We start from the raw sequence: 24916 nt of genomic DNA, 5'->3' as shown, positions 1-24916 counted from the left end.
AAATAATATACACAACATTTTTTTTGGGAAAAACCTTGGAATTCAAAGCAGCCCCCTCCCCTCCTGAGAAAATAAAATAAACTAGTTATGGCTAATGAAAACAACATCTGTAACACAATGATAAACATCTAGCTCAGTCATACTTGTACTCTCTAGTGAAAGACACACACAAATTGAAGCTACATCACAGAATATTTGTCCCAGCTTCTCTGATTGTGTGGGTGGGTGTGGGGGGGGGGGGGGTAGGGAGGATTGGCTATTCAAGCTTGTTAGATCAGCAGAATATGAAGGCTGACATCATGTTTGATGCAAAAATGAATAAAAACATTTTTCTTGTGTATATTTTTCTTTGTTTCTAGAGCCATGACAATGATCCATGTTCAAGTAATTATTACAACATCTGTACTTGAGAATAACTATCCTTTTATAGTCAAAATGATATAGGTAATCAACTTTGATCATACATGTTTTTGACCATCATTACACATGCACCAGATACCTTGGGTAAGCATTATACATGTACTGTAACATAAGGATATATATACTTGGCTATCAATACATATCAGATCAATATATAACTGGACTACACAATGATACATGTAATAACCATTATTACATGTATGCACAGAACCAGTATAAAGCTCGATCATTATAATGCTTGCAGTTACTACATCATATATATTCAAAAAATGTACATGTTATGCTTCTGATTTGCATTTGTCATTGTGTTGTTCCTGCAATGCATTAAATAGCACAGATACAATAACAAAGAAAAACAACCAAAAAGTGATATGTGGACTGATGAGACAGAGTGAAAAAGAGAGAAAGAGAATAATGGCACATGCCTCACAGTACTGTAACATCTAATATCAAGATTCTCCCCCACCCCCGATTTGAGAAGCATAAATAAGTATATACAGCCCTGGTGCAAAACGCTGCTTAGGAATCTTTATGATATTCCTAGAGTCTACATTCACAAAAATATGTGATCTTCATGATACACAATGTGCAAAAAAGTGTTCTTGGCTCCTATACACAGGGTCATTCAATACTACTGCGATGGAGCTCTAGTCATTGCTGCTATTTGCAGTGTATTTATGACACACGTACTCAGTGCCAAAACCCCAAAACAAAAACAAATCAGTAAAACTTATTCTTCTGGAATAGTCTGATGCCTCAATGACAGTTTGGGGCAAGTGAGCAAGAATGAAAATGGTAATTTGATAAGAAACAAGACATATGACAGCAAACAGTAATATTTGTACCATTTTTTATGTTAGGAAGTATTTCTTTACACTATACATGAATACTCATGGCAAAAATCAAATACTTCAGGGCATAATGTAATGACACATGTCTGTAACTTGATAAAAGATTTTGCCTCTGTCAAACTAATACATGCTCTAATTTCTCCAGAAACAAGTCAATGAATGTAAAAATAAATGATAAATGAATATATACCTATATCATGAAAGCAAGAATTTTGGAATACACGCCAATACCATAGGCTAGTGAACAACATACATGTATATCAATAATACCTTGGTAAATAAAGAAAGCACATATATGCACATAAATATGCAGTTCTATTATATTTTACACAAATGGGAAAGATAGGCAATGATACAAGGAAACAATGCTAACTTTAATGGAAGAATATAAATATGAATGAATACTAGAAAGTTTTGCCACATCCACACAGCAGGTGAACAGATTACCAACTAAGATAAGTTTGCAGGAAAGAATTGAGCATTAAATAATGTTTGTATTGCACATTTCAGTACTAATCAGTAAGGAATACACAAGTTCTGAAGAAAATTCTTCCATAAGGTACACACTGTAGGTTGCAAATATATACCAGAAGAGAAAACCTAAAATTTGTTGCTGGGACCTGGAAAGGTATTCATTAAGAGTATAAAGGTACCACTATGTTGATACACCACATGGTGGTCTGTAAGTTATCAAAAGAAGAAGATCTAGTAGTTTGCTTCCTGCTGGTTTATAAAAGGATGTTAGACTACTCGATGACCGCATATACTTCCTTATTTTATCTTCCACTGACACATATACAGCCATAGCACGGGCGGATCCAGGAATTCTGTAAAGGGGAGGCGCCTTTGCAAAATTAAAGAGGGGGGGCGCACGCAACCCCCCTCATCTTTTTTATTTCTTTTGTTTTAACCAAAAATAAGAGGGGCGTGCGCCCGGTGCGTCCCCCTCTGGATCCGCCACTGCATAGGCATAAGACTACAAAATACAAGCAGGCAAATCTATATTCCTACAAATGGTACATGTGTATTTCACTCATGGAGCCAAACAATAAGTGACCCAGCACCTCCTACTTATATTTAAGCCAATGTAACAACAGGTCATAATCATTATCATTATCTAATTTTTATTAATCTATTTAATTTGATTTATCTTTTTAATTCTATTTTTTTTTTTTTTTTGCCAGGTGTGCTGTTTCAAGGTGTTTTTTTTTATAGAAAATCAACATGCAGAATAAATCTTGCAGAGCTAGTTTTACAAACCAGCTTCATTCCATGCTTGCATCCTCTTTGCACTGTGTTTTGAGCTTTTGATGTTCGTGTGCGAGATTCACTTTTCCAAGCATTATGATATCTACTCCACATCAATATTGCTCAAATCTTTGAAGGCTTCCATGGCGGTAGAACATTGGGTGGTAGAAGGCTTAATGGTGCATCACGTATTCTTTCTAGGGTATGTGTCTGGCCCTGAAAAGGGAACTGGGTAGGCCCTTTTCAAGACCAAACACATACCCAGAAAGAATACGTGGTGCACCGTTAAGCCTTCTACAATCCAATATTGCTCCATTGAAACAGTCTGGGCTTGAGAGGGATATCAATTTGGGATTTAACCCTAACTTACCTGGGGGGGCCATAATGGCCCCCCCTCGACACTTCGCGCGACATCTCCGCAACGCGAGAACGCATCCACATGGCGATGCATGACCATTTACCTTGAAGCCTTGCGCAACTTTTTAGACCAAATTTGCGACGTCCGGGTACGCGGTTTCGAAGTTACGCAACATTATGTAAGTGCATGTCAGACTGAAAATTGCTCAAAAACGTGATTTTGTGTACAAAACCAATACAAATCAGGTTTCTATCTGAAATTTGTAATTGTATCATTATTTTTACTTTTAGTGATTAAAAAAAATTAATTTTATGTTTCTTATATGATTGAAATAGTGTTGCCAATGATTCCCATTGAAAAAACAATAAAAAACAAAAGTAAAAAAACAAAGAAATAAATAAGAAATTATAAAAACAATAAATTACATAAGAAATTAAAAATGATACAAATTTTTTTAGATTAAATTAAATCTGAATTCACCAAGGAGTCCTCAAGCAAAAAATTTTGAAGTTTGGGGGCTTTATTTAATGATTTCTAGCCAAATTCTAATCTTATGCATAAAATAACATAATTCATATATATTAAAATAAAATAAAGCGATTTATTGAAATTTAACAACACAGCCCTATAGATTGCGTCATGAGTGACGTGTGTGCCAATTTTTGTAACGAACGCGCGAATCGCGGCTGAGATCATAAGGGGGGGGGGGGGGCTCACAAAATAGCCCAGGTAAGTTAGGGTTAAGCTGACCTCAATACCTTGGCATAGCATCCTAAACTACAAGTATAAGCCTCTTTTTTATTCATTTTTTTATTTTTTTAAATTTTTTGCTGTCTAAGGACTCAATGGTGGGTTAAGAAAATCAAAAACAAAAGCAAAATAAGTATTTTCACTTGTTTTCCACTTACAAACAAAACAAAGCAATGATAAATCTCCAGCATACAACAAAATTGCATCAATTGAATGTAAAGGACATTAAGATATTGGTTCTGAAAGTGACAACTTAGATCTGATTCTTCATCAAATGCTAAATTCTCATAAGAGCCAACAAGTATCCACTTGTTGGCTCTATGACATGGTAAGAGCAATACATTCTTCTCATATCATCTGAATTATACAAAAATTAGAGTTCAAATCTACAGCACACTGCTGTGGTACATCCCACCAATTCAGATTTGATCATAAACCCATTTCTGTCTTTGTCTTCACTGTGAATCAGATCTGATATCTTGATATCACATTGCTCATTGGATGAAAGGAAAAAATGATGTGAAACAAAATGGTTGACAGAGTCAGCAGAGTTGTCTGCGCATTTCACAATCTGAACTCACAAGAGAAGTTTTGATGAAGGAGTACACCTACTGGCCACTCACTGAGATAACACTGTCATGTGAATGCAGTACTGTCACCATTCATGTATATAGACTCTGTAGAAGTAGCAAATGCTTAAATAGTAATGAGAAATCCTGCTTGGAACTTTTCAAGGTAAAGCTCAGTCTTCATTATGCCCATCACAATTGCTTTGCTTGCCACTCTATGACAATAATTCTTTAGAATGCAATTGTACTTTCTCAAAACAGCATTCTTTCTTGGTTTGCAGAACAAATACTCTCTATTTCTAAATATACATGTATGTTAACTATTTATTCCAAGAGTTAGCACTTCACATGAAACATGGTGCATCTCTTCATGTGAGTTTCAGACTCTATTCCCTTTAGCACAACTTGACAGTGTTTTAAGTTATACCCTGCTTGGCGAAATAGCTACCTGATACTCTGTATGAAAGAACAGAAATTGCTGTCAGATGTCTTCATTACTCTGACTGTTGCTGTGATAATAAAACTCCAAGATTCGTACCTCAAGGTACACAGTTACATGCCATATGATCATGCATTAAGTTGTAGCGATGTGGAGTCTGGTTACAAAATGCTTCATCTATCAATATAAATTAGCTTGCATCACGCATCTTTAAATGACACAGCATGTACCTAGTTGTGAAGCTCAGTGATGGGTTCACACACTTCCCTGTGCTTCAGTATTGCCCACAGTGTGCATCAAGTGGCCTGACAAATGAGACTTAACTCTGAAAGGACAAGTATGCTGACTCAGGACTTGGTTGGAGGTTTCTCACTCCACTGACTTCCTTGAAGCTCCATCCTCATCCTATCTCCATCTACCAATCTTGCTATTACTGAGCATAGTCTATTCATGCAACATACCGGTACTGTATGTTCACTGGTCACATCATAAAATTACATGATGGAGGAGAGATGGGAAAGTCAATACCATGCAAGCTATACAAGATTCCCTTATCCTTCTCATTCTCCATGGAAAAGACTTGAAGTGAGACTAGCCAGCCTGAAGGTTTTGCCTTTGGATTGGGCAGAGGGACTGCAATCCATCCACTGCAACAGAACAGTATGACATTACACAGCAGCATCTCATGTGATCGTTTTAAGAAGGAAAAATAATCTCGTAGAGTGACTTGAAGAAGACTAAAGAGGCTCCACTTGATTTCAAGGTTTATAATGTGAAAACATCACACTTGTAAACTTGTTCTTTGCAACTTTTTCTGGGACAGAGAAGGAATGATGGATTTACAAGAGGTGGTGTAAATGATTGTTGTATATGTGTGTGATGTTCAGCTCTGCAAGAATTCCCTCCTACGCCCTGCCATCCTTGCTTCAAGCTCCTTGCGACTAATTGTCTCTGAGTTGCGTGCTGCTGCGATGTAAGAAAAGACGCAAAGCATGGCATAGCCAATGTCATGGGCCATGGTAGAGCGAAATTTGTGACGCACAGCACTCTTTTGCTGGTGATCTGTGAACATAACAGAGTAGCATGAAAGGACAGCCTGTGTTATAAAATTGTACAATGATGTAATACAATACAATACAACATGCACAGTACAAGGACTCTGGCAGACAATTTATCAAAAGTAACATTTTTGACAAGCTGCCGGCTGAACAAGATTGTACAACTTGAAAGTACACAGTTTAAACAGAGAAATCACTCATTACAATTCAATTTTGACAATGTCTCTAACCATATATGGTTTCATTGCAGCATTAGCATACATGGAACTTGAAACATTCCTTGCAATGACTACATGATACTCACTGAATTCTACCAGCATGAAGATATCTTTCTTGGTCTTGTATTCTTTGATGTCCTTTAACTCAATGAATGCCTGGGTGGAGTAAATAAAGAAACAGACACAGAGATAAAAAGGCAGTTATGATGTCATGTTCAGTGACCAATCAAAAGCAAGCTTTCCAGAGAACTTACTACCCACTCATATTCTTTCCTCATACAACAATACCATACATGGCTGATCTGGGCCCTGTTTTATAAAGAGTTAAAATTGATTATATAGTTGATTTCAACCGTAAGTCTATGGCAACCTGTGTAGTAAGGAAATTTAAATCGATTTTATCTTTTGATAAAATGGGGCCCTGGAGTGAAGAATAAAGCAGTTCAACTTCATTATATTATGCGATCACAAGTGGGCCAAATTTACTTATTTTGGGGCAAATATTCAGTAGTTATTAAAAAAAATACATGTCTGTATTTCTAAATCTGCAATTTATTGTACTTTTATGGAGTTTTCTCTGATTTCTTCTGCAGGAAGATGGGAATAGTTCATTTTATGTGCTAACTTTTTTAGCAAATGGTATCATGAAAGGATATTTATAATGTACGACATCTGAGTTTGTTTATCTACGTTCCTTTACCTGGAAAGCCAAGAACATTCTTACATACAAAGCTATTAAATTTCTCAGGAACCCAAAGCACAATTGACATGCACTATGAATTCATGCTCTGTAACATGTGCAGTGTTACATCCTCTATCAAAAAGACATAACTGGTGAGAAATGTCTGAAATTATCAGCACAATTTCATACAAAGAAAGTCTTGAAAAAAAAAATCTCAGTATATTTCTGTTTGATAATTGATTATGAATGGAGTATAGTTAACAAACAGGGACATTATGAACATAAATATCCTGTAAATACTAAATATTGGTACTTACCCATTGAATAACTCACTATAATCAATTTGCCATAACAAATAGTAAAAAGCAAGCCAAGATTCACTTAGTGTTTCATCAAAATGAGACAACTTTTGGGAAATCATGACAAATCAACTATCAGGAAATCATCAAATAGGGTCACAACAAATTATCTTGATTGATGTACTGAGACATTATCGTGTATTCTTGATTCTTTTCAGCTCTTTACAGCTGATTCTTTCTAGCTCAGGCCCCTTTTTGACTCCATTGACTCTTTACACATACAAAGAGACAAAAATCCCTTTTCAGTTCTTAGTCTGGAAAACACTGTTCTGGAAGATATTATGACATTATGACATCAGGGCCCAAGTTATTTAGTTGACTCTTTCCAGACCCGGGCTGCCCAACCTGGTGCACCCATAACTCTCCAATGTGTGTTTTGATTTTGAATAATGTAATACTGATATTTGTGACTGAAAGGCTAATAAATAATAATAATAATAATAATAATAATAATAATAATAATAATAATAATAATAATAATAATAATAATAATAATGATAATAACGACAATAATAATATGCAAAGAAAACATCTAAATGATTGAAGGAAACATCTGACACAGAACTTGACAGTAATCCACCTTATATCATCCAATAAACTTGGCTCATAACAACTCTTTACCTACATTGGCATGTCATGCCACTTACTGAGAGGCATTCAATAGTGGATGCACTGACATCCATTTCATTATGACTAATTTTGTTTCATTTCATTCAAATATCCAGAAGAGATATTCTGCTTCCATGTCCCCGCTCATATTTCCAACAGCGTGCTGTCTGAGATTACTTCCCTTTGAATGAAAGAAACAAAGGACAAAGTACACTGGAGGTTTGGGCAAGGCTTCCACAGAATGACCAGGGGATGACAGCCAGGTCAACAGGGGTCAACTAATGGTCACCATGACACCTCTAATTTCACAGTCAGCTTACGTGCTCTGATCTATGTTTTTTCTTCTCTTCTCTTTTCCCCTTTAAACAGACATTTTCATTTGACAAATCAAATGCAAAAACTACTGAGGTGCATATGCAGAGTGTTCTCTTGCTTGCAAAACTGAGAAACATCAGCTTGGATCACTTTCATTCCACCTTTGTTAGTTATTCTAACAATCCTATGAATCTAATCCACAGGATCACAGTTTGATTGGCAGACATAATTACACTAGACTGATGAGTTACAGTGCATGACATCATATATTTTTGCCTGATGAAGGGCTTAATTTTTTTCTATGCCTTCTATTCAAGGAATCATATCATTGAATAATCACTAGAAAAAACAATAACACATACCTAGAAGATGCTTACAAACAAATGATCTGTAAAGGTACTACATATGAATTGATTTCTATGAAATTTTCTTGCAACTTTGCGTTCTACGCTATATTGGTGTCAATGTTAATCAGAAATAGATACAGAAAATAACTAATATCATGGTGAAACTGAAAATAATGTGCTACTCTTTCCCAATCAATATGAAAGGAATAAGAGAACAGAATCATGTTGTAGTTTTAGAATAAGAAAGTTGAGTGGAGTTTGTGATTTCACACAGAAATGAAATAAAACAAAAATGTGATTTTGTTGGGGGAAGGGTGGAGTTGGATGCCAAAGGCAAGTTTGTGATTTTGTCCAGCACTTAGTGCACTTTCAATTTTTATTTCTTAGAAATCATAACACAATGAAGGTACAGAGGGGAAAAAGATGAACTTAATCATGGAGTTCTATGAGATGTAAATTACATCTGCATTAGTATGCACTTGCAAGCACAATTATAGCAATTTGACATGCATTGAAGAATTGACTGTATAGTATCTTACATGTGATTACATCATGGAGAGCACAAGACATCTCATACCACCACAGAAAACCAATGGTGGAGCAGTCACATGACATATCAGACTGACAGGTTACATGGCATTGAGGCTGAGGGCATGACAAAAGAGTGACACTGTATTTTGAATTAGGACCATACAACAGCTCTTCTTGTGATTATGCAGAAAGCAGCTGGAGCACCAATAATTACACATATTTGTATTAAACAGATGCTATTAGACTGACATGGAAGTGGTGTAAAGGCCTTTAAAATAAAACTTACATTGTCTAAATACACAAAGCTGCAAAGAAAATTGTATTAGGCAAACTGCAATAAGATACATCAGAAGGTAACAAAAAATATCCACTGATCACGACAGAACACATAACTTGACTGACACACAGCTTGAACTCTTGCTATATTATCGGAGTTCTTGATACAGACATATGGCATGGACTGACCTAATTACAAATGTTGGCTCCAAACAGTACAAACAGTCTTGATAGGATGGCCATGACAGACTTTCTCTCATTGTTTGTTTGTTTTTTAATAAGCTTTCTGTTACACATGGTGAATTTCCCTTGAGACTTCACTGTAACAATATTATGAGGTCTCCGATCTTGGGTGCTTGGTTTCAGCAACAATGTGAGAATTGGTTCAACACAAATTGCAATCAAGTAATAACTGTTCATCAATTAAACACACCATTCCCAGCTTGTTCTTAAATCATACTAAATGTTTGCACACCTTCACAGATTTGTGGGCGAAGACAAAGACGCATGCTCTGCACAAATGTATAACTGTGTAATAATTGTCCAAATAGGTGCAGGCAGGAAAGATAAGTTTACTAGAGAGAGAGAGGGGGGGGGGGGGGGGAGGTAACTCACAAATAATGACGTTACATATCAAGGGACTCGCTGTAGGTCAGTAGACTGTCTACATCTCTGTTCTGTCCTCATTTCATTATTTGCCTGATGCTGTTTCTGCTACACTGTTGGTGGGATCAAATGACTTTATGAAAAATGCAAATATTATTTGATGGTCAAAAATAAGGAGACTTCTCATCATATCCACTTTTAGACTGCCCTCACAATGGATGGACTCCTGAGTGTTCTAGAGCAATGACCATACCAATATCATCCCCATCGCATTTCATCACAAATATGGCTAAAAATGGTACTATGACACACACAAAAAATATAAATATAAAAGAAAGCTGTGCACGGGTGACAAGACAGTACAGTACAAATTGTGTCTGGTCCTAATAGGGTCTGGGCTATGTTTGGTCTGAAGGTAATACAGGTTGAAAACCAATATATGAAAAGAAAGGACTAATGTAGGTTAGAATGCAACGTGGGGTACCATAAGACTCAGGGTGACAATACACAGGTAATATGATACCAAGACAGCTATTTGCATGTAAAAGCTGGCCTACCTCATTCTCCTTTTGGGCGAAAGCACCAAGGGGGAAGGTTCAAGAGTGAACGAATGAACGAAGGAAATGAGTGAATGAGCAAGAGAGAATGGGGTAAAGGAGGTTAAAGTTGGTTGAGACAAGAAGTGTAGGGAGTCTCCGCCCTGACCCCAATCTGGTTTACATGGCTACCGGAGGCCCTAGGCTTGTCATGTCACACAATCTTTGAGATACAATAGCCTTTGATGGGGAAGAGGCAGTATTCTGGCTAGCTTTCCACTGGCTTGGTAGCACCTGTTTTATTTTGTCTGAACAATGTAAGTACAATGTTTACCACGTAATTTTCTAACATCGTTTAGATTTTTAGTACATAGTTTTCATATTTCAAGACATACAAATGCTAGAAGCATGGCAGATTTTTGGGCAAAAGCCTTGATTGGTGAATTTGGTACTATACTATATACAGATCTTTATAAGATCACATGTCTGCATTTTAGGCTAAGAATTCCACATGAAGTTGATCTCACAGACCTTACAAGGACCATTCACAATGTTAAACAGCAAGCAGCTTGTGTGGCATGACACAAACCCTAACAAAAAGACTGTGACACATACTACAAACTATTTCTATACTGCACTTCATCCATTGTTGCTACTTTACTTCCATCTCATCTCACAGATGGACACCTTCTCCATCACAAACAAACAAAAAAAAAAGAGAAAAAAATTACATGCAAGGTTCACTACCCTCATCACAACACTCATCCATAGAAATGTGTGTAATGTACTCACATTATATTAGAAAAAAAAAAGAAGGTAAATGTGCACAACATATTCTAAAAATCTGTTAAGTTGAAATTTAGAACAAATTGTCAAGCTAGAAACTACTCTACAGAGCACGAGGCAGGATTTGCATCTATTGCTCATAGACAAATAAGGTACACAATATAGCAGTAAGCACTATCTCATCTCAGACTGCAATGTCATATGCATTTCTTGAGATGACCTACATTGCACTGTAAGTTAACTCCAGATTAGGACTAATATAGGACTGTAGTGTATGATGCAGTAAAGAGCATGTAACTACCTCCATGACCTGTGTTTCATTGAGTTAAGTGAAGAATGAACAAAAATGAAAGACTGTAAGAACTGAAATGTCTATAAAATGCCACATGTCGGACATTTTCTTGTATTGTTAATTTCATGGTTGCAAGGGTCCAGTAATGGTTACCGGTACATCTTCTTTTACAAAATAAATAAGAATGCATAGAAAGCACAATACTTGCACTGAATGATTCTACCTGATGATTTCTCGTACATAAACAAGTCATGTGTTCTGTATTCAAAGAACTGTATTAGTGTGTTGCTATGCCCCAGATATTACTACATCATGGCCCATGCAGTGCACTAGACTTACAGTAGTTACTAGTTGCGCGTAGTCCTGGCATGGCTTGATTTGTTTTTGAAGAATATTTTTGCATACTATTGTTTGCATGCGTTAATATTTCTGTGGCTCAAAAGGGAATCACAAAATTTGTGTAAAATAAGACTGCTAAGAAGATTTCTGCTCGTACCATCTTTTATTCACATTCTGTGGCTCAAAAAGGAATCACAAAATTTGTGTAAAATAAGACTGCTAAGAATATTTCTGCTCGTACCATCTTTTATTCACATTCTTTTCCAAATTATATGTTGACAATGTTATCATGTCATGTTACCTTGCATTAGGTACATAAAGATTTCTATACAAAAGTGAATATACTACATCACAGCTCTCCCCTGATCTAACTCAGAATCCATGGCTACTTCCGGGTTTCTTCAGCTGACAAGCAAAAAAAAAAGGGGGTCTTCAGCGCAAAAACATTACCTTACCGCGTTGCTCACACTTCGAGGCTTAAATCTATTTCTTTCTAGTGCCACTTACGCACTTCCGGGGTAAAAAAAAAAGGGGGGGGGGCCCAAAGTGGTGACACCGTATGTATTCCTTTGTATGGTGCACACCCGTTTTATCAACAGAATAATGTCTGAAATAGGCAGAAATTACTGTAACATCAAATACAACAATACCCATACACACACCTCTGAAGGGAGAGACTGCTTCTCATTTCCTTATTATCTTCTTTTTTGGGGGTGGGGTGGAGAGGGAGATATGGAGGGCATATTAAAGTTGCCCATAATCATGGGAAAAGACAAAAATGCTAGAGTAAACAATGCCCACATGACAATAAATTTGAACTTTGCTAAAAAATCACTGAAATTGTGAAAAGTAGTATTTCTTCATAACTCTGCTAGGATTTCTTAAATTTACAATCTTAAATTCCTCTCAATCTGTATCTCTGCATGTAACACTAACAATGCTTTCATGCATATTACTGTCAACCACGTATATCTCCTAAAGTTGTGTTGAAATAGATGGCAGAAATGCCATGAGAATGAAGACCAAATAAAAACACAAAGCAACTAACTGCAAAACCTCCCAGGGGCTCTCCAGTGGAACCTTGACCCATCCTGAAGAGTCTTTAAGTGGAACCTTGACGCTATCCTCAAGGGCTCTTGAGTGGAACCCACACCCTATCCTACAGGGACTTCATGTTTTGCACTTGCAAAGTATGCAAGGTTGCTGCAAGACTTGGAAGTAATTGCAGATTGACTAATTGTGGATGTATTATGCTTTGACTGTTCTCATTTCATCTTATTCCCTTTTTTTGCCATGCAGAGTATTCATATTCTGAAAAATGCAAAAATATTGATGTCATTTTCTATACCTTCCTTGCTGAAAAGTATCAAGCACGTGGATATTCCAAAAGTGAGAGGCGAATAATGTAGATGCTGCATATTTCATGGGAGATTTATTTTTGTGAATTTTGTGAAAAAAAAAAATTACAAATTTAGAAACTTACCAAAATATCAAAATATCAAAATATGTGAGTATTCATTATGAAAGCAATGTATGTACATGCAACATGACATGGTGCAGGCAGCAGCTACACCTAGCCTACCATGCACACAAGCACGTCTATATGCTGAGCGTATGCAAGCGGTACAATATTCACATTCATGATTGCAAATTTAATCACCCGCAATATTGCCTTACAACTCCCAATCACAAAATAACCATGTCCATGAAATATTTTGCATCTACGATATCTAACCAGCTACATGCTGGTAACTTGATCTTTTCATAATACAGATGTCATGTGAAGACAGACCTGATAAACCAGGAAGAGCATACAGCTGGCTGGTTCTGAGGGTTCACCATCTTTACATCAGTGAATTAGAGGCCTCCTCATTACCTTTCTATGTATAAGAATATGATAATCTTATCACACATTGACGTTTAGACATGCAGCAGCGGTACTTGAAACATGCAAGCATTTTAGGCAAAAGCTGTCTAACTTTCAATGGAATCTGGGAACTGAAGTCTATAACATATCCCTATCATGGACTCTACAACCACTATTCCTTTCATGGTAAGTATTGTCACACATCAGGAATGTGATTGTTCACAGATATGCATTTATTACATTTTGGATCTGAGATGTTTCTGAAAAAACAAAACAAGTTTAGTAAAAACAGATAAACAAATGGTTGGACAGTAATAATTCTTTGAGTTGTCAAAGAAAAAAAATGGTAATGTTCCTTTACCTCCTTGCATTTCTTCTTGTCAATGCTTTCAGTAATATAAATTCACCTGAAAGCACTGTTAGCATGACTAACATTATCAGCTACATCCAGCACTCACTATATGGTCACTAATTCTGTTCATTTCATTCACATAGTGCTGATAAAAAGCATATCTGTCTTTATTGGCATAAACCAAAGAAAGATGCTTATGTGCTGAGCTCAAACAGCATTTGGTCCATGGTTCACATGCTCAAGCCTTTTCTCACCACACCCTGCTACTTCATTTAATGTGTTTTGTGGGAAAAGTTTAAGAGCATAACTGCAAAATCTGTTTGGAAACACTTTCATCACTGTGACAGTGTTTCCTTGTATTTCAAGGCGATAAAAACACTGACACCATCAACTTTCTGTGTAGCAAGAATCTTCTGCCCTTGTTTGATTGCTAGTGCACTGAAAACTTCCTCCCTCCCCCCCCCCCCCAAAAAAAAGGTAGAAAACACCACAATTAAAAAAACAGAAGGAAGAGTGTGTCTTTGTCTTTAAATATTGAGCTTGAACTTCATTCTTCATCCACTCAAAGAGTAGCAAAAGTACTTTAGACATAAATGTATACAGAATCTCCCACCTCTTACTTTAGGATCCTGTGCCATACTTGTGATGATCAAAGCTGATATTAGAATACCAATTTAGAAGTACCAGTAACAACAACTTAAAAAAAATATTGTCTGTACCCTTAGAATTAAGTGCACACTCCACATAATCACCTATGGAAGATCTTAAACACAATGGTTTATTTTGTTAATTATTTTAAGGGTGCTTTAGTATTAATATCATTTTCAGGTGGAGCTATGCCTTGAAAGTGTCTGATTGAAGAATGTGGGCAATATATACACTGAACATACCAAGACACACAGAACTCAAAATACAGCCTGAATCATGCAATTTCTATTTTCCCACAAACAGATTTTTTTTTTCCCAGTTCTAATGAAGCTTTAAGCTCTTTCTGATCACAACAAACAAATGCACTTTTGTATGAGGCCTTTTATTAATCATGCGATATTACTTTCCAATTAACAGCTTACTGAACTAAAACAGAGTACTTACATTTCTTTATTATCCAGAAATAAGGACATTAACATTTAACGCATGAGTCAATCCCTTACACACACAAAATATCAGCACAGATCAGAATCTTACAAACATTTGAAATATAGCTTTGGTTACAAAGAGCCTAACTAAACTCAAAATCTTGTGTACTGAATGATTTAATTATGACTTCCAATGATAGATTATAATGGCCTGATTCCAGAAATCAAAGAAGATTTTTTCTTTCTTTCTCTTGTATTCTTTCTTAGATTATCATCCCTACCACTGGATGCGACTTTCCAATTTTACCACTGTATACTGTCCTATTTCTTTGGACTACCAATGATCACTGACCCCTGAAACTACAATGTAACTACCTGTACATTTTAAAACTAGAGGACATTACAATACAGGACTGGTGTCAAAAGAGGACACTTGGAAGTATTTTGGTGGAACATGACAACGGTGGAAAGAGCATGAGAAAGCAGGGCACACATAGGTGGGGACACTCATACCTTAGACTGGGGAAACTTGAGTCCAACGCCTTCCATTGTCACCTGGAGAAGCCCACCCTCGCCTGTCTTCACATCCTGGATTGGGAATTCACCACCTAACTCTGGCTCTACAGGGCAAAAACACATCAGATTACCAGCATGGCAGCTGTTGCATTAAAAAATAAATGTATGAAAAGACAAGCAAGACTAGCAAAATTGTTCTTGCATCATCTCCTCATTGTGTGCTTCTAGTGGGCTTTATTCTAGCCAGGGAGTAGGAAACAAGAGTACCCTTTGACAACATGGAGAATTTGGAGGAAGTCCCCTTTGTGTAATATATCCACCCCTTAGGAATACATATACAGGTTAACAGCAATTTACATGGACACTGTGTCTAAAATATGCAATGGTGTGTGCCATGTGGCAGGAATGAATATACACTTGGAGCTCTCTCAATAGGGCAATGTGCCCATAACAGCATACTGTAAGAGTGGATATTTTCGCGCGACTAATTTTTCGCGCTCGGCCCGGTAAGAAGAGTTTCACATGTTTTTAATTCCACGGAATCAAGAAAGTAAGTACTGGAACATAAGGCAAGCTTAAAATATTTGTGTGCTTTTATTTTCGCGCTAGTTTCTGGTTGCACAAAATGCGCAAAAATTTCAACACCACGAAAATTTCTACTTTTACAGTACCCCTGAACTCCAGCCAGCACATCAACAGGAGATGGGTGAACTAGAGCATCAAGTCATTAGCACACAGCAGCTTGATCAAGGACATTACATATGACCTTACATTTGGCAATCTAATGCAGCTTGATCAAGGCCACTACATATGACCTTACATTTGGCAATCTGATGATGAAAACAGACTAGTGAGCTTTTTGTTGTTGTTTATTTGCTTGCTGGCTATTCAGAGTTCTGACAAAATATAGTGCGACACATATCAACTTGCATATCAAAAGGAATTTGGGATCCTACCTGCCGTGATGCCATTCTTCTGCCGTGAAGCTGCCTTCTCCATACTCTCCTTGATGCAGAAGTAGAGCTCTCGACACTGAGACAAGAAAACAAAAAAACACACCAAAATGCATATAATTAACATAAAAGGTTTATATAATCAATTCTGTAGGATCCTCACCAATGTTGATGACAGAACAATCACAAAATTGTTCTTACCACAGCTGCAAGCACTTGCACCTTATACAGTGCACTCCTGTCATAACGAACGAGGTTATAACGAAATTCCACTTAGAACGAAATAAAATTCAGGCCGCAACATTATCGGCTCTATGTATTTTCATTGCTTATTTGTTTGGTTATAACGAAATTTCGATATAACGAAAGAAAACTGCCAGTCCCGAGGACTCCGTTATAATGGGAGTCCACTGTATAGGTTATGACTATCAGTTGGGCAGCAATCAATCAGCCGTGAATATTGGACCTCTATGACCGATGGGCTCCTGTCACTATTCCAGCTTGCAATTGTTGAAACTCTCTTTTTAACACTTGATCAAAGTGAAAATCTAATCCAGATAAACATAATAGTTTACCAGCAAAGGAATTGTGTCTAATAGTATGTAAATTCATTTTCATTATCAGGTAATTACTTCTATGCTTTCTGTTTGACATTGAACTATGCTGTTGTTAGTACAACTAACTTCCAGGATGACCTTTAGAGATTAACCTTTACCTTCTTGGTGTAAAATTTGTCCAGCTTTGTGGTGTTGTTGAGCTTGCGCCACAGACACAGGACCTTTGTCTTGGGGCAGTACGTCATGTTGATGAGTCTTTCATACCAGCACCTATCACACACAGCACCGTTGCCAGATCGGATGATCACACAGTCATCACACACCTATTGGAATGGGGTGGAGGAAACATTGCCTCTAATAATGAATGTTGGTATGGGAGGCACACACCTTGATGTTGTGCACTTCAGAGTTTACACATGTCTACAACAACATATGTGGTATAAGTCGTGTCTACAACAACATATGTGGTATAAGTCATGTCTAAAACAACATATGTGGTATAAGTCATGTCTACAACATATGTGGTATAAGTCATGTCTACATATACATATATACATATGTGGTATAAGTCATGTGGTATAAGTCATGTCTAAAACAACATATGTGGTATAAGTCATGTCTCTCCCTAACTGCCATTTCAAGAATGCCTTGCTACTTGAATATACAGTATGTGTACTGTGCAACATGTACTAGTATCTTGCTGCTGCAGAGTAGGTTAATTACCTGTGAGTGTATAGGAAGATAATGCAATGTTGAGAGCACAGCCTGACTAATAACCCTGCTTGTAATGACAGAGATCTATATCATGATATATATACAACTTGACATGATATCAAATGCTTCTATGGTTTTTCTCAGAAAACATTCAACTAAATGTAAATGAGACTATGCAATATGAAAAGAGTCAACATCCTTTTGTAATAGACATTTTCTCCCATCAGAATTTTTGTACAGTTTGGGGTGTCCACTCTAAATGAGGACAGATAAAATATGAGGCATCCAAATGTGAGACCTGAAGAAAATAGGCCTACTACAAAAATGTACTGCCATGCTACTCACACACACTCTTTCTTGAGTTTGATTACTAAACAGTGTTGCAGTTTGACTGAGAGTCCTGACCAATTATCCGTGTTGATCCATTGAAGACTGGATAGCAAAGATCACATGTCCATCAATTCAGGCCCAAAGATCTAGTGGCATAGTAATGATCCTTCAAACTGTTTACTATTACCTGCAGCTGTATGAACGGTTTGTTCTTGATGTTTTATTCACATATTGTATTTTTTTTTTTTGTCACAGTGCAAACTCTTGGGACAACACAATCTTAAAAAAGGTAGATGAACTGTGCGACCAAAATAACCACAGTATTTTGATGCCATGCAGAAAGCATTGGGGAACTCACCTCCATGAAGAGTACATCCCCCTTGTTATCACTCCCAGCATGCACCACAAAGCTATGCTTCCTCATCTGACGACTTCCTGCCGGCCTCAGGTCAATGTCATTACCGTACTACAGAGAAAATGACAAAGAAAAGCTAAAATTGTTACAAGTATTCTGTACATTTCCAATGTAAAGTACATATCAAGTATAAAACAAACAAATACATTATACTCAGTATCAAAAAACATTGCAATTGTTGGAATCATGAATGAGGTAGGCCTACACTGAAGAACAGTTCCACCAGCAATATGTAAGAGCACTGGCTGCTGAGATCAGCATCCCATATGGTATATCAAAAAGTATGTTTGCTATGGTAACAGAGGTATCACTGCACATCAATTGTGGAATCCAAACATTTTCCTACCACATACTGCTAATTGCAAAGAAAGTGCATGACAACACGCAAAAATCACTTCAATGATAATTCTATGGGTGTTGCTTCGCATAAAGCAAACATGATACAATAGTAAAATGACTACCAAACTGTCAGTACCAGAGCACATGTGACTAGTCCTGCAAGGGCTAACAGAGTGTGCAAACAAAGCTTGCTTCATGTCACCACTCGTTTTATACACACCAAATTATTGATTTGCTCCAGAAGGTCTGAGACATCCTGGCTGTACAGCAGGCCAACATGTGATCTCCCAAGAAGTCGTCGAATGCGCCGCTTGACCTCGATCTTTGGCACTTCCATTTCTACCATATAGGCTGTCATATTGTAGAGCATGTCTGGAAATAGAGGGGAAAGATGCAATCTAACTAAAAAGCTGCCAACACTGAGCACATGACATCATCACTCTGAAAACTCTTTGATCAAGACTACAAAGTGGGAGCAGCCCATAGACTTGCACCAGGAAGATGTATGGGGTCTGAAGGCAAACAGAGGCAGTGGTTACAACATGGGGTGGGTCTCTATCTACTCCTCAATCATACAAGTTTGATCTTTAACATTAGATCAAACAAGACACCAACAGTCCATAAAATCAGTGAAATAAGAGTTCACACTGAGTAATCATAAAAAACATTTCAGAGACTGTAGGTATTTTCTATTGCCTACATGAATTAACACTATCATTATATACAGAAGAATAGAGGTACAGCATACTGGTCTTACCTGATAAGAGTTTGTCTTCATCTTCCTCTAGTCTCTTTCTCTCCTCAGGGCTGAGTGACTCATATCTAGGGGATAAAGGCAAAGAATATGAGCAGCGATACATAAAACTAATAGACAGTATGATATGCACCTGTAGAATGGCTGGGTGGGTAAACAGTAAACATATTGAACCAAAACAACAACAACAACAAAAGAAATTCAACTGAAAAGCTTGATATCTATGTAATGTACCACTTAACTAATTAAATTACATAACTTAAAATGGGACTGCAGAATTTACAGAAGGAAATTTAAGTTTATTTTTAATGTACAGATAACTAGGCGACCACAAATAAAAAGAACTAATACACACACTGACCTTCTAATTTTCATTTTCATCTCATCGATTTGTGTGTAATTTTGAAGGCTGGTATTTACCAGATTTACAATCAGTATGTATTTGTTACCAATTACCAGGGAAATATGGTATTGAGGCAATTACTGATAAACAGTTATGGTCTTTATTGACCTTACTGGTTGTAGGTATCTACATTACCACCAATCACTATCAGCCAGGGTCCTCTCACCTGTGCATCATCTCAGCTGGTCCCTGATCCATGCCAACCGCATCTCTCTCTGCAGCAACAGCATCCAGAAATGCATCCTCCCAGAATTGGGGCTGGTCCCACAGTGACGACCGGTCCTTCACTGGAGGTCATAAACAAAAATCGCAACTCACTTTTAGTTTTGAAAAGTGCCTACATAATTGTTGGAAGGCAAATTCTTTGAGAAGGGGTGTGTTACCAGTCTAGAAATGGACAGTAAACATATGTCATAAGAAAAAAACAAGCTACATGGAAGCTTACGTTCAGATGTAAACAAATGCTGCACATACCTACATCAGACTCATGCTCAATCATATTTTCATTCTGCTTATCAGAGGTACCTGTGATCTATCAATACTGCACCACATACTACAAATCTGTGCAATTTACATGCCATCCAGTAGGAAATTCGTCCTCTGATAAGAATTATTTCCTTACATCTTACTGCAATATTAATCATCTCATCCTGATTCAGTCGCCATCATATTAATTGTCCATTCAGCTAACAAGAACAGGATTCTTACCCACAAAGGCCTCAAACACGTATCTCCTGAGGATGACCTCCGAGGTGTCAGAGTCTGTTGATATCATGTTGTTGCCATGGTATCGAAATCCAGCTGACTTGCGGCTTTTCATTGACCATCGTGCAGGGCTATTGCGCTTGGTTATATTCAGAGACAACTGGAAGGGAAAAAAAAATGACACAAGACTGTAAAAGCTACAAGTGGAGCTGGACAAAAATAAAAAACCCAAAGAGAATATTATTTGATTCATGAGACACACAAAACTTATCCAGTTTCACAGAGCTTTGTGAAACAGCTACACGTACCCATATATATGCAGCAAATATCTTATGGAATACTTATACATCTGACATCACTTCTTGGGCATGTCTGGGCTGCAATATATGCACCAATGATGTGAGTTGGTAAGTGGGTTCCAGCTAGCATATAGACAGGCATATCATGAGTGAAGAAGAGAAATTCCTTTCTACATATCACTCAAAAAGTGTATCCCCTAGTTCTATGTCCAACCACACATACATGGCATGGAATGTTCTTTGGATCTATATGGAAATTGACATAAATTCATCACGCTTCCTAGTCATGTTATCTTTATTGCATAAAATTTGTTGCTTAAATATTAATTTTGCCTTCATGTAGGACCCTTAAATCTCACAAAGTTTGTTTCTTCTTACATTCTATTTAAATTCTCTTTTCTAATTAACCAGTGTCTAAGGGTCAAGTCTTTACCATGATTTTACTTCTGTGTGGCAGCATCTATTTTTTTTTTTTGAGGGGGGGGGGGGAATTGGAAAATTTGTTTGTTTTATTAGACTCTGCTTGTCTGTGTGTGTGTGTGTGTGTGTGTGTGTGTGTGTGTGTGTGTGCATGTGTAATCCATACTCTACAATATTTGTAATGAAAATAATGTGATTGTATGGCAAAATTGCATGAAGCATGTGTTCATGTAGATACTTACCACACTATACAGCTATCCTATGAAATGTATGCAATGTCTAAAACATAAGATACTGAAGTGGGCTGGGAATAGAATTTTCAAAACAATTAAAGCCATTTCTGAATGAAAGACATAATGCCCCTTGACAGAGACTAGCAAATAAAGGGAGTCAAAGATTTGTTCAACCCTTGCAAACTTGTATAAAAACTTGCTAGTGTGGTGAGCCCAGTCATCTGTGCTGATGTTATAAATGCTTTTCTTTTTTGTCATGGTTGGTTAAGTTGGACAGTGTATTTTGAGGACTTGGTGATGCATTTGACTTTGTGACAAAGAGAAAAAGTGTTAATGAAAGCAAAAGATTATTAAGCAGATGAGTGAAGGTTGAGGTGTGAGGTTTTTTTTTTTCCAAATTGTCTCAGTCTACAAATGAAATTTATAAGATCGCAACTACTGTTGGAAAAAAGGAATCACAGTACTCGGACCTGTCATCTACTGCTTTCCGGGCAGCAACACTTCCACCAGGCTATCCCTGGTTGCCGGCAGTTTGTTAAAAATTATAGATCAGCAGTTGAGTTCCTACAAATTTCAATTGTAGAAGGAGCCAAATTGAAGAAAACTCACATCTCAGAAAGAGTCTTTGTTGCAACTCACCCCATTGAGTTCCACCTCTGTGTCAGACATGACTGGCCGGATGGAGTGGTGGGCGATACGAGAACGCCTGCTTCGTACATCCACCCCACTGGTGGAGCTAGTGTCACTGTCATTGCCCAGGGTGTCTGATGAGTTGAAGCTGACGAGTGTGCTGGCCTCTGAGAGTTCTGAATCTAAACTGGAAAGCTTCTCTGCGAGCCGGGCCCTGCGTCCTGCTGATGGGCCACCATCACTACTCTCCCCCTGGCCCTCTGTGTCTACCTGGGGCATCATGAAGGTGATCCCAGACTCACTGCCTCCTGTGTTGTAGTGGTTGTTATTGGCATAGTCCTTTAGGTCTGACTGGATGACCACATCTCGAAGCTCACCACTGCTGCCACTGACATCACCACTAGACTCATGGCGTGAGTTGTTATGATTACTCAAGGCAAGCACAGAGTCCGTCTGTCTGCTGTTGGTGTTGACCCCAGTGAGAGGAGTCATATCCAGCTTGTTCCCAATCACACCTGGATGTCACAAAATTAAACATCATCCCAAAATAGTTACAAGTGTGGATAATTGGGCATTACAGCAGAATGTTACAAAGTGGAGGTGACACTCTCTAATACAGTAATTTACACTCAAAAGCTGAGGAGAGTTACTTCACCGATTTGTATGGCACCAAGTAAAACCTGTAAACTAATTACTTCAATCACTTTTTTTGGGGGGTTAAATATTGTCTTCATAATGTACTCATATAGTAAGTTAATTTAGCAGACAGAGAGAATTGAGTTGTCCCATAGCAGTAAGCAGTAAATGAGAGTACATGGAGAGACCTTTACCAACATCGACATACAAAGAAAATGAGGGGTTGAATTACAGGTAGCTCTGATTCCAGTGTACAACTTAGTGTCAAAATGGTATTTATTAGTTTCCCTTGCAATTCTACATGCACAACCTTGTCACATTGCAGTGACTTTTCTTTTTACAGAAATGGCTCAGCCAGAGTGACCTAGGACATTTTACTGAAATTTTTGCTCCCACAATTTAAAACATCTGCCAAGCTGCCATATTTGTATACACACAGTTTATATGAAGTGCATACATGTAAATGGACTAAACACAGCATGCAATATCTACAGAGCTGAGTTCGGAGGTGAAGCTGGAAGCTGATCGCATGATAGTGTATCAACTTTGATTTAGTTGCAATTACGTAGATTCATTCGCCACTATTTTCTTATCTCAAAGTCCAATATGCTACACTAATATGCACTCTCTCTCTCTCTTCTAATTTGTCTGTAAAATTCATGTCTTCCTAAGTTATCTTTTGGTAACAGCATTCACTCACTATACATAAAATCTATCAAATTTTGTACAACAGGTATAAACATATTACAAGGTACATTGTACAATAGGAAAAGATAAGTGTTGCTACAGATATCACACAGTTGAGAGATATTTTGATCGAGGCGTAAGCTGTGAGAAATCTGAAGAAGTCAGCTGGAATAGTCTACCAATTATCAATATCTCAGTCTGAAAAATTGGTGCATGATTTCTGCCAAGGCAAAAGAGGTGTATACAAATGCAAGCATTCCAAATAGTTCATCAGTATACCACTCACAGCTAACACATGACAAGCAAAAGCATCAACACTGTCACAAAAATTGAGGGAAAAAAAATGTGTCTGGTCTTGGCTGACATGCAGTTCAGTAATATCTCAAAATAAGACAGAACCAAACAAGACATGTCGAAGGATACTATTCACTCCACCATGGCTTTGCAGGTTACAAAAGAAAGAAATCATGTCATACATGAAGATTTAAATGACAGAGGAGTCATAGCTACAAACAATATACATCCATGCCATGAACTAAGGTATGCATCAAAGCATGCAGCGGATGCTTTTATCATTGCAATCAAACTGAAAACAAAACACCATGGGGTAAACTAGGAAGTGACTGATATGCAACATAATGGGAAGAAATATATGCATGGGGTGAGAGAATTGGATCTGGAGATGGGGGATCGGTACCACTTTTACAAATCTGTATTCCATGCCCCAATAAATGATATTTAGTAAGATGGGTATAAACTTGATGTTAAATCTTTAGAAAGATGCAGATGTGACAAGTTTAGAGATTTAAAGAGATGAGAGAGAGCAAAGAAAAAAGCAATCCCAGTCCCTTGCCATGACCTATTATCTCAGCTGCCATCACAAGGGTTCTAAACATACCCACATGTGTTTGTACAGATACAATAAAACAATACTGGAACATAATATTTTAGTTAGTTTTAATTCTTACATCATAGCAAATGGACTGAGATATTTTGTCATTTCATAATATCAGGATTACCAATCTTTGGCATGCTAAATTCTAATATATGAAATATATATTCATCCCTCAAACAGATTAAAAAAAAAAGACTGGGTTCATCGCCAATCATACGTGCTAGGTATCAAAAACATAAAATATGCATATCTGAAAAACAAATCAAACTGTGATAACACACTTATTCAATGATCAATATTGGTAACATTAAAAAGACAGATTTCTTGTTCTCAAAACAATGTCTTTCATACAACAGTTATTTGACTGCAAAATGTTCTTGGCATTAACTTCTAATTGAAAATTGAATTGAAATTGAAAAGACATTGCTATTCTACATTACATGAGAGTGACAATACTTGGGAGTAAATAGGCACCAATTAACTCAAAATCCAGGGTAATACATGTAGATGAGGGGCTTGTATACTAATAAATGAATACCTGTGACT

At 37.2% G+C, this 24916-nt stretch overlaps 1 protein-coding gene across 3 annotated transcripts in view; it reads right to left on the bottom strand.

Moving 5' to 3' along the window:
* Positions 1 to 3377: 3377 nt before the first annotated feature.
* LOC139731020 (MAP kinase-activating death domain protein-like) overlaps positions 3378 to 24916 on the bottom strand; it is a 107946-nt gene continuing 86407 nt past the window's right edge. For all 3 annotated transcript variants that reach the window (XM_071641901.1, XM_071641903.1, XM_071641902.1), the window contains 11 exons: positions 22162 to 22667; positions 20574 to 20730; positions 20032 to 20152; positions 19466 to 19530; positions 18929 to 19080; positions 18313 to 18420; positions 17069 to 17233; positions 16357 to 16432; positions 15398 to 15504; positions 5998 to 6067; positions 3378 to 5697 (listed from right to left, as the gene is read on the bottom strand). In XM_071641901.1, coding sequence (XP_071498002.1) covers positions 5519 to 5697; positions 5998 to 6067; positions 15398 to 15504; positions 16357 to 16432; positions 17069 to 17233; positions 18313 to 18420; positions 18929 to 19080; positions 19466 to 19530; positions 20032 to 20152; positions 20574 to 20730; positions 22162 to 22667 — 1706 coding nt within the window. In that variant the 3' untranslated portion in view covers positions 3378 to 5518. The remainder of the gene's footprint in view (positions 5698 to 5997; positions 6068 to 15397; positions 15505 to 16356; positions 16433 to 17068; positions 17234 to 18312; positions 18421 to 18928; positions 19081 to 19465; positions 19531 to 20031; positions 20153 to 20573; positions 20731 to 22161; positions 22668 to 24916) is intronic.

This window comes from Diadema antillarum, unplaced genomic scaffold (assembly GCF_040938485.1).
Source record: "Diadema antillarum isolate AM-2024a unplaced genomic scaffold, OU_Dant_1.0 seq00000348_RagTag, whole genome shotgun sequence".
In the NCBI taxonomy this organism is placed as follows: domain Eukaryota; kingdom Metazoa; phylum Echinodermata; class Echinoidea; order Diadematoida; family Diadematidae; genus Diadema; species Diadema antillarum.
The sequence above is the reverse complement of the archived record's forward strand: the minus strand, read 5'-3'. Positions and strand labels throughout refer to the sequence as shown.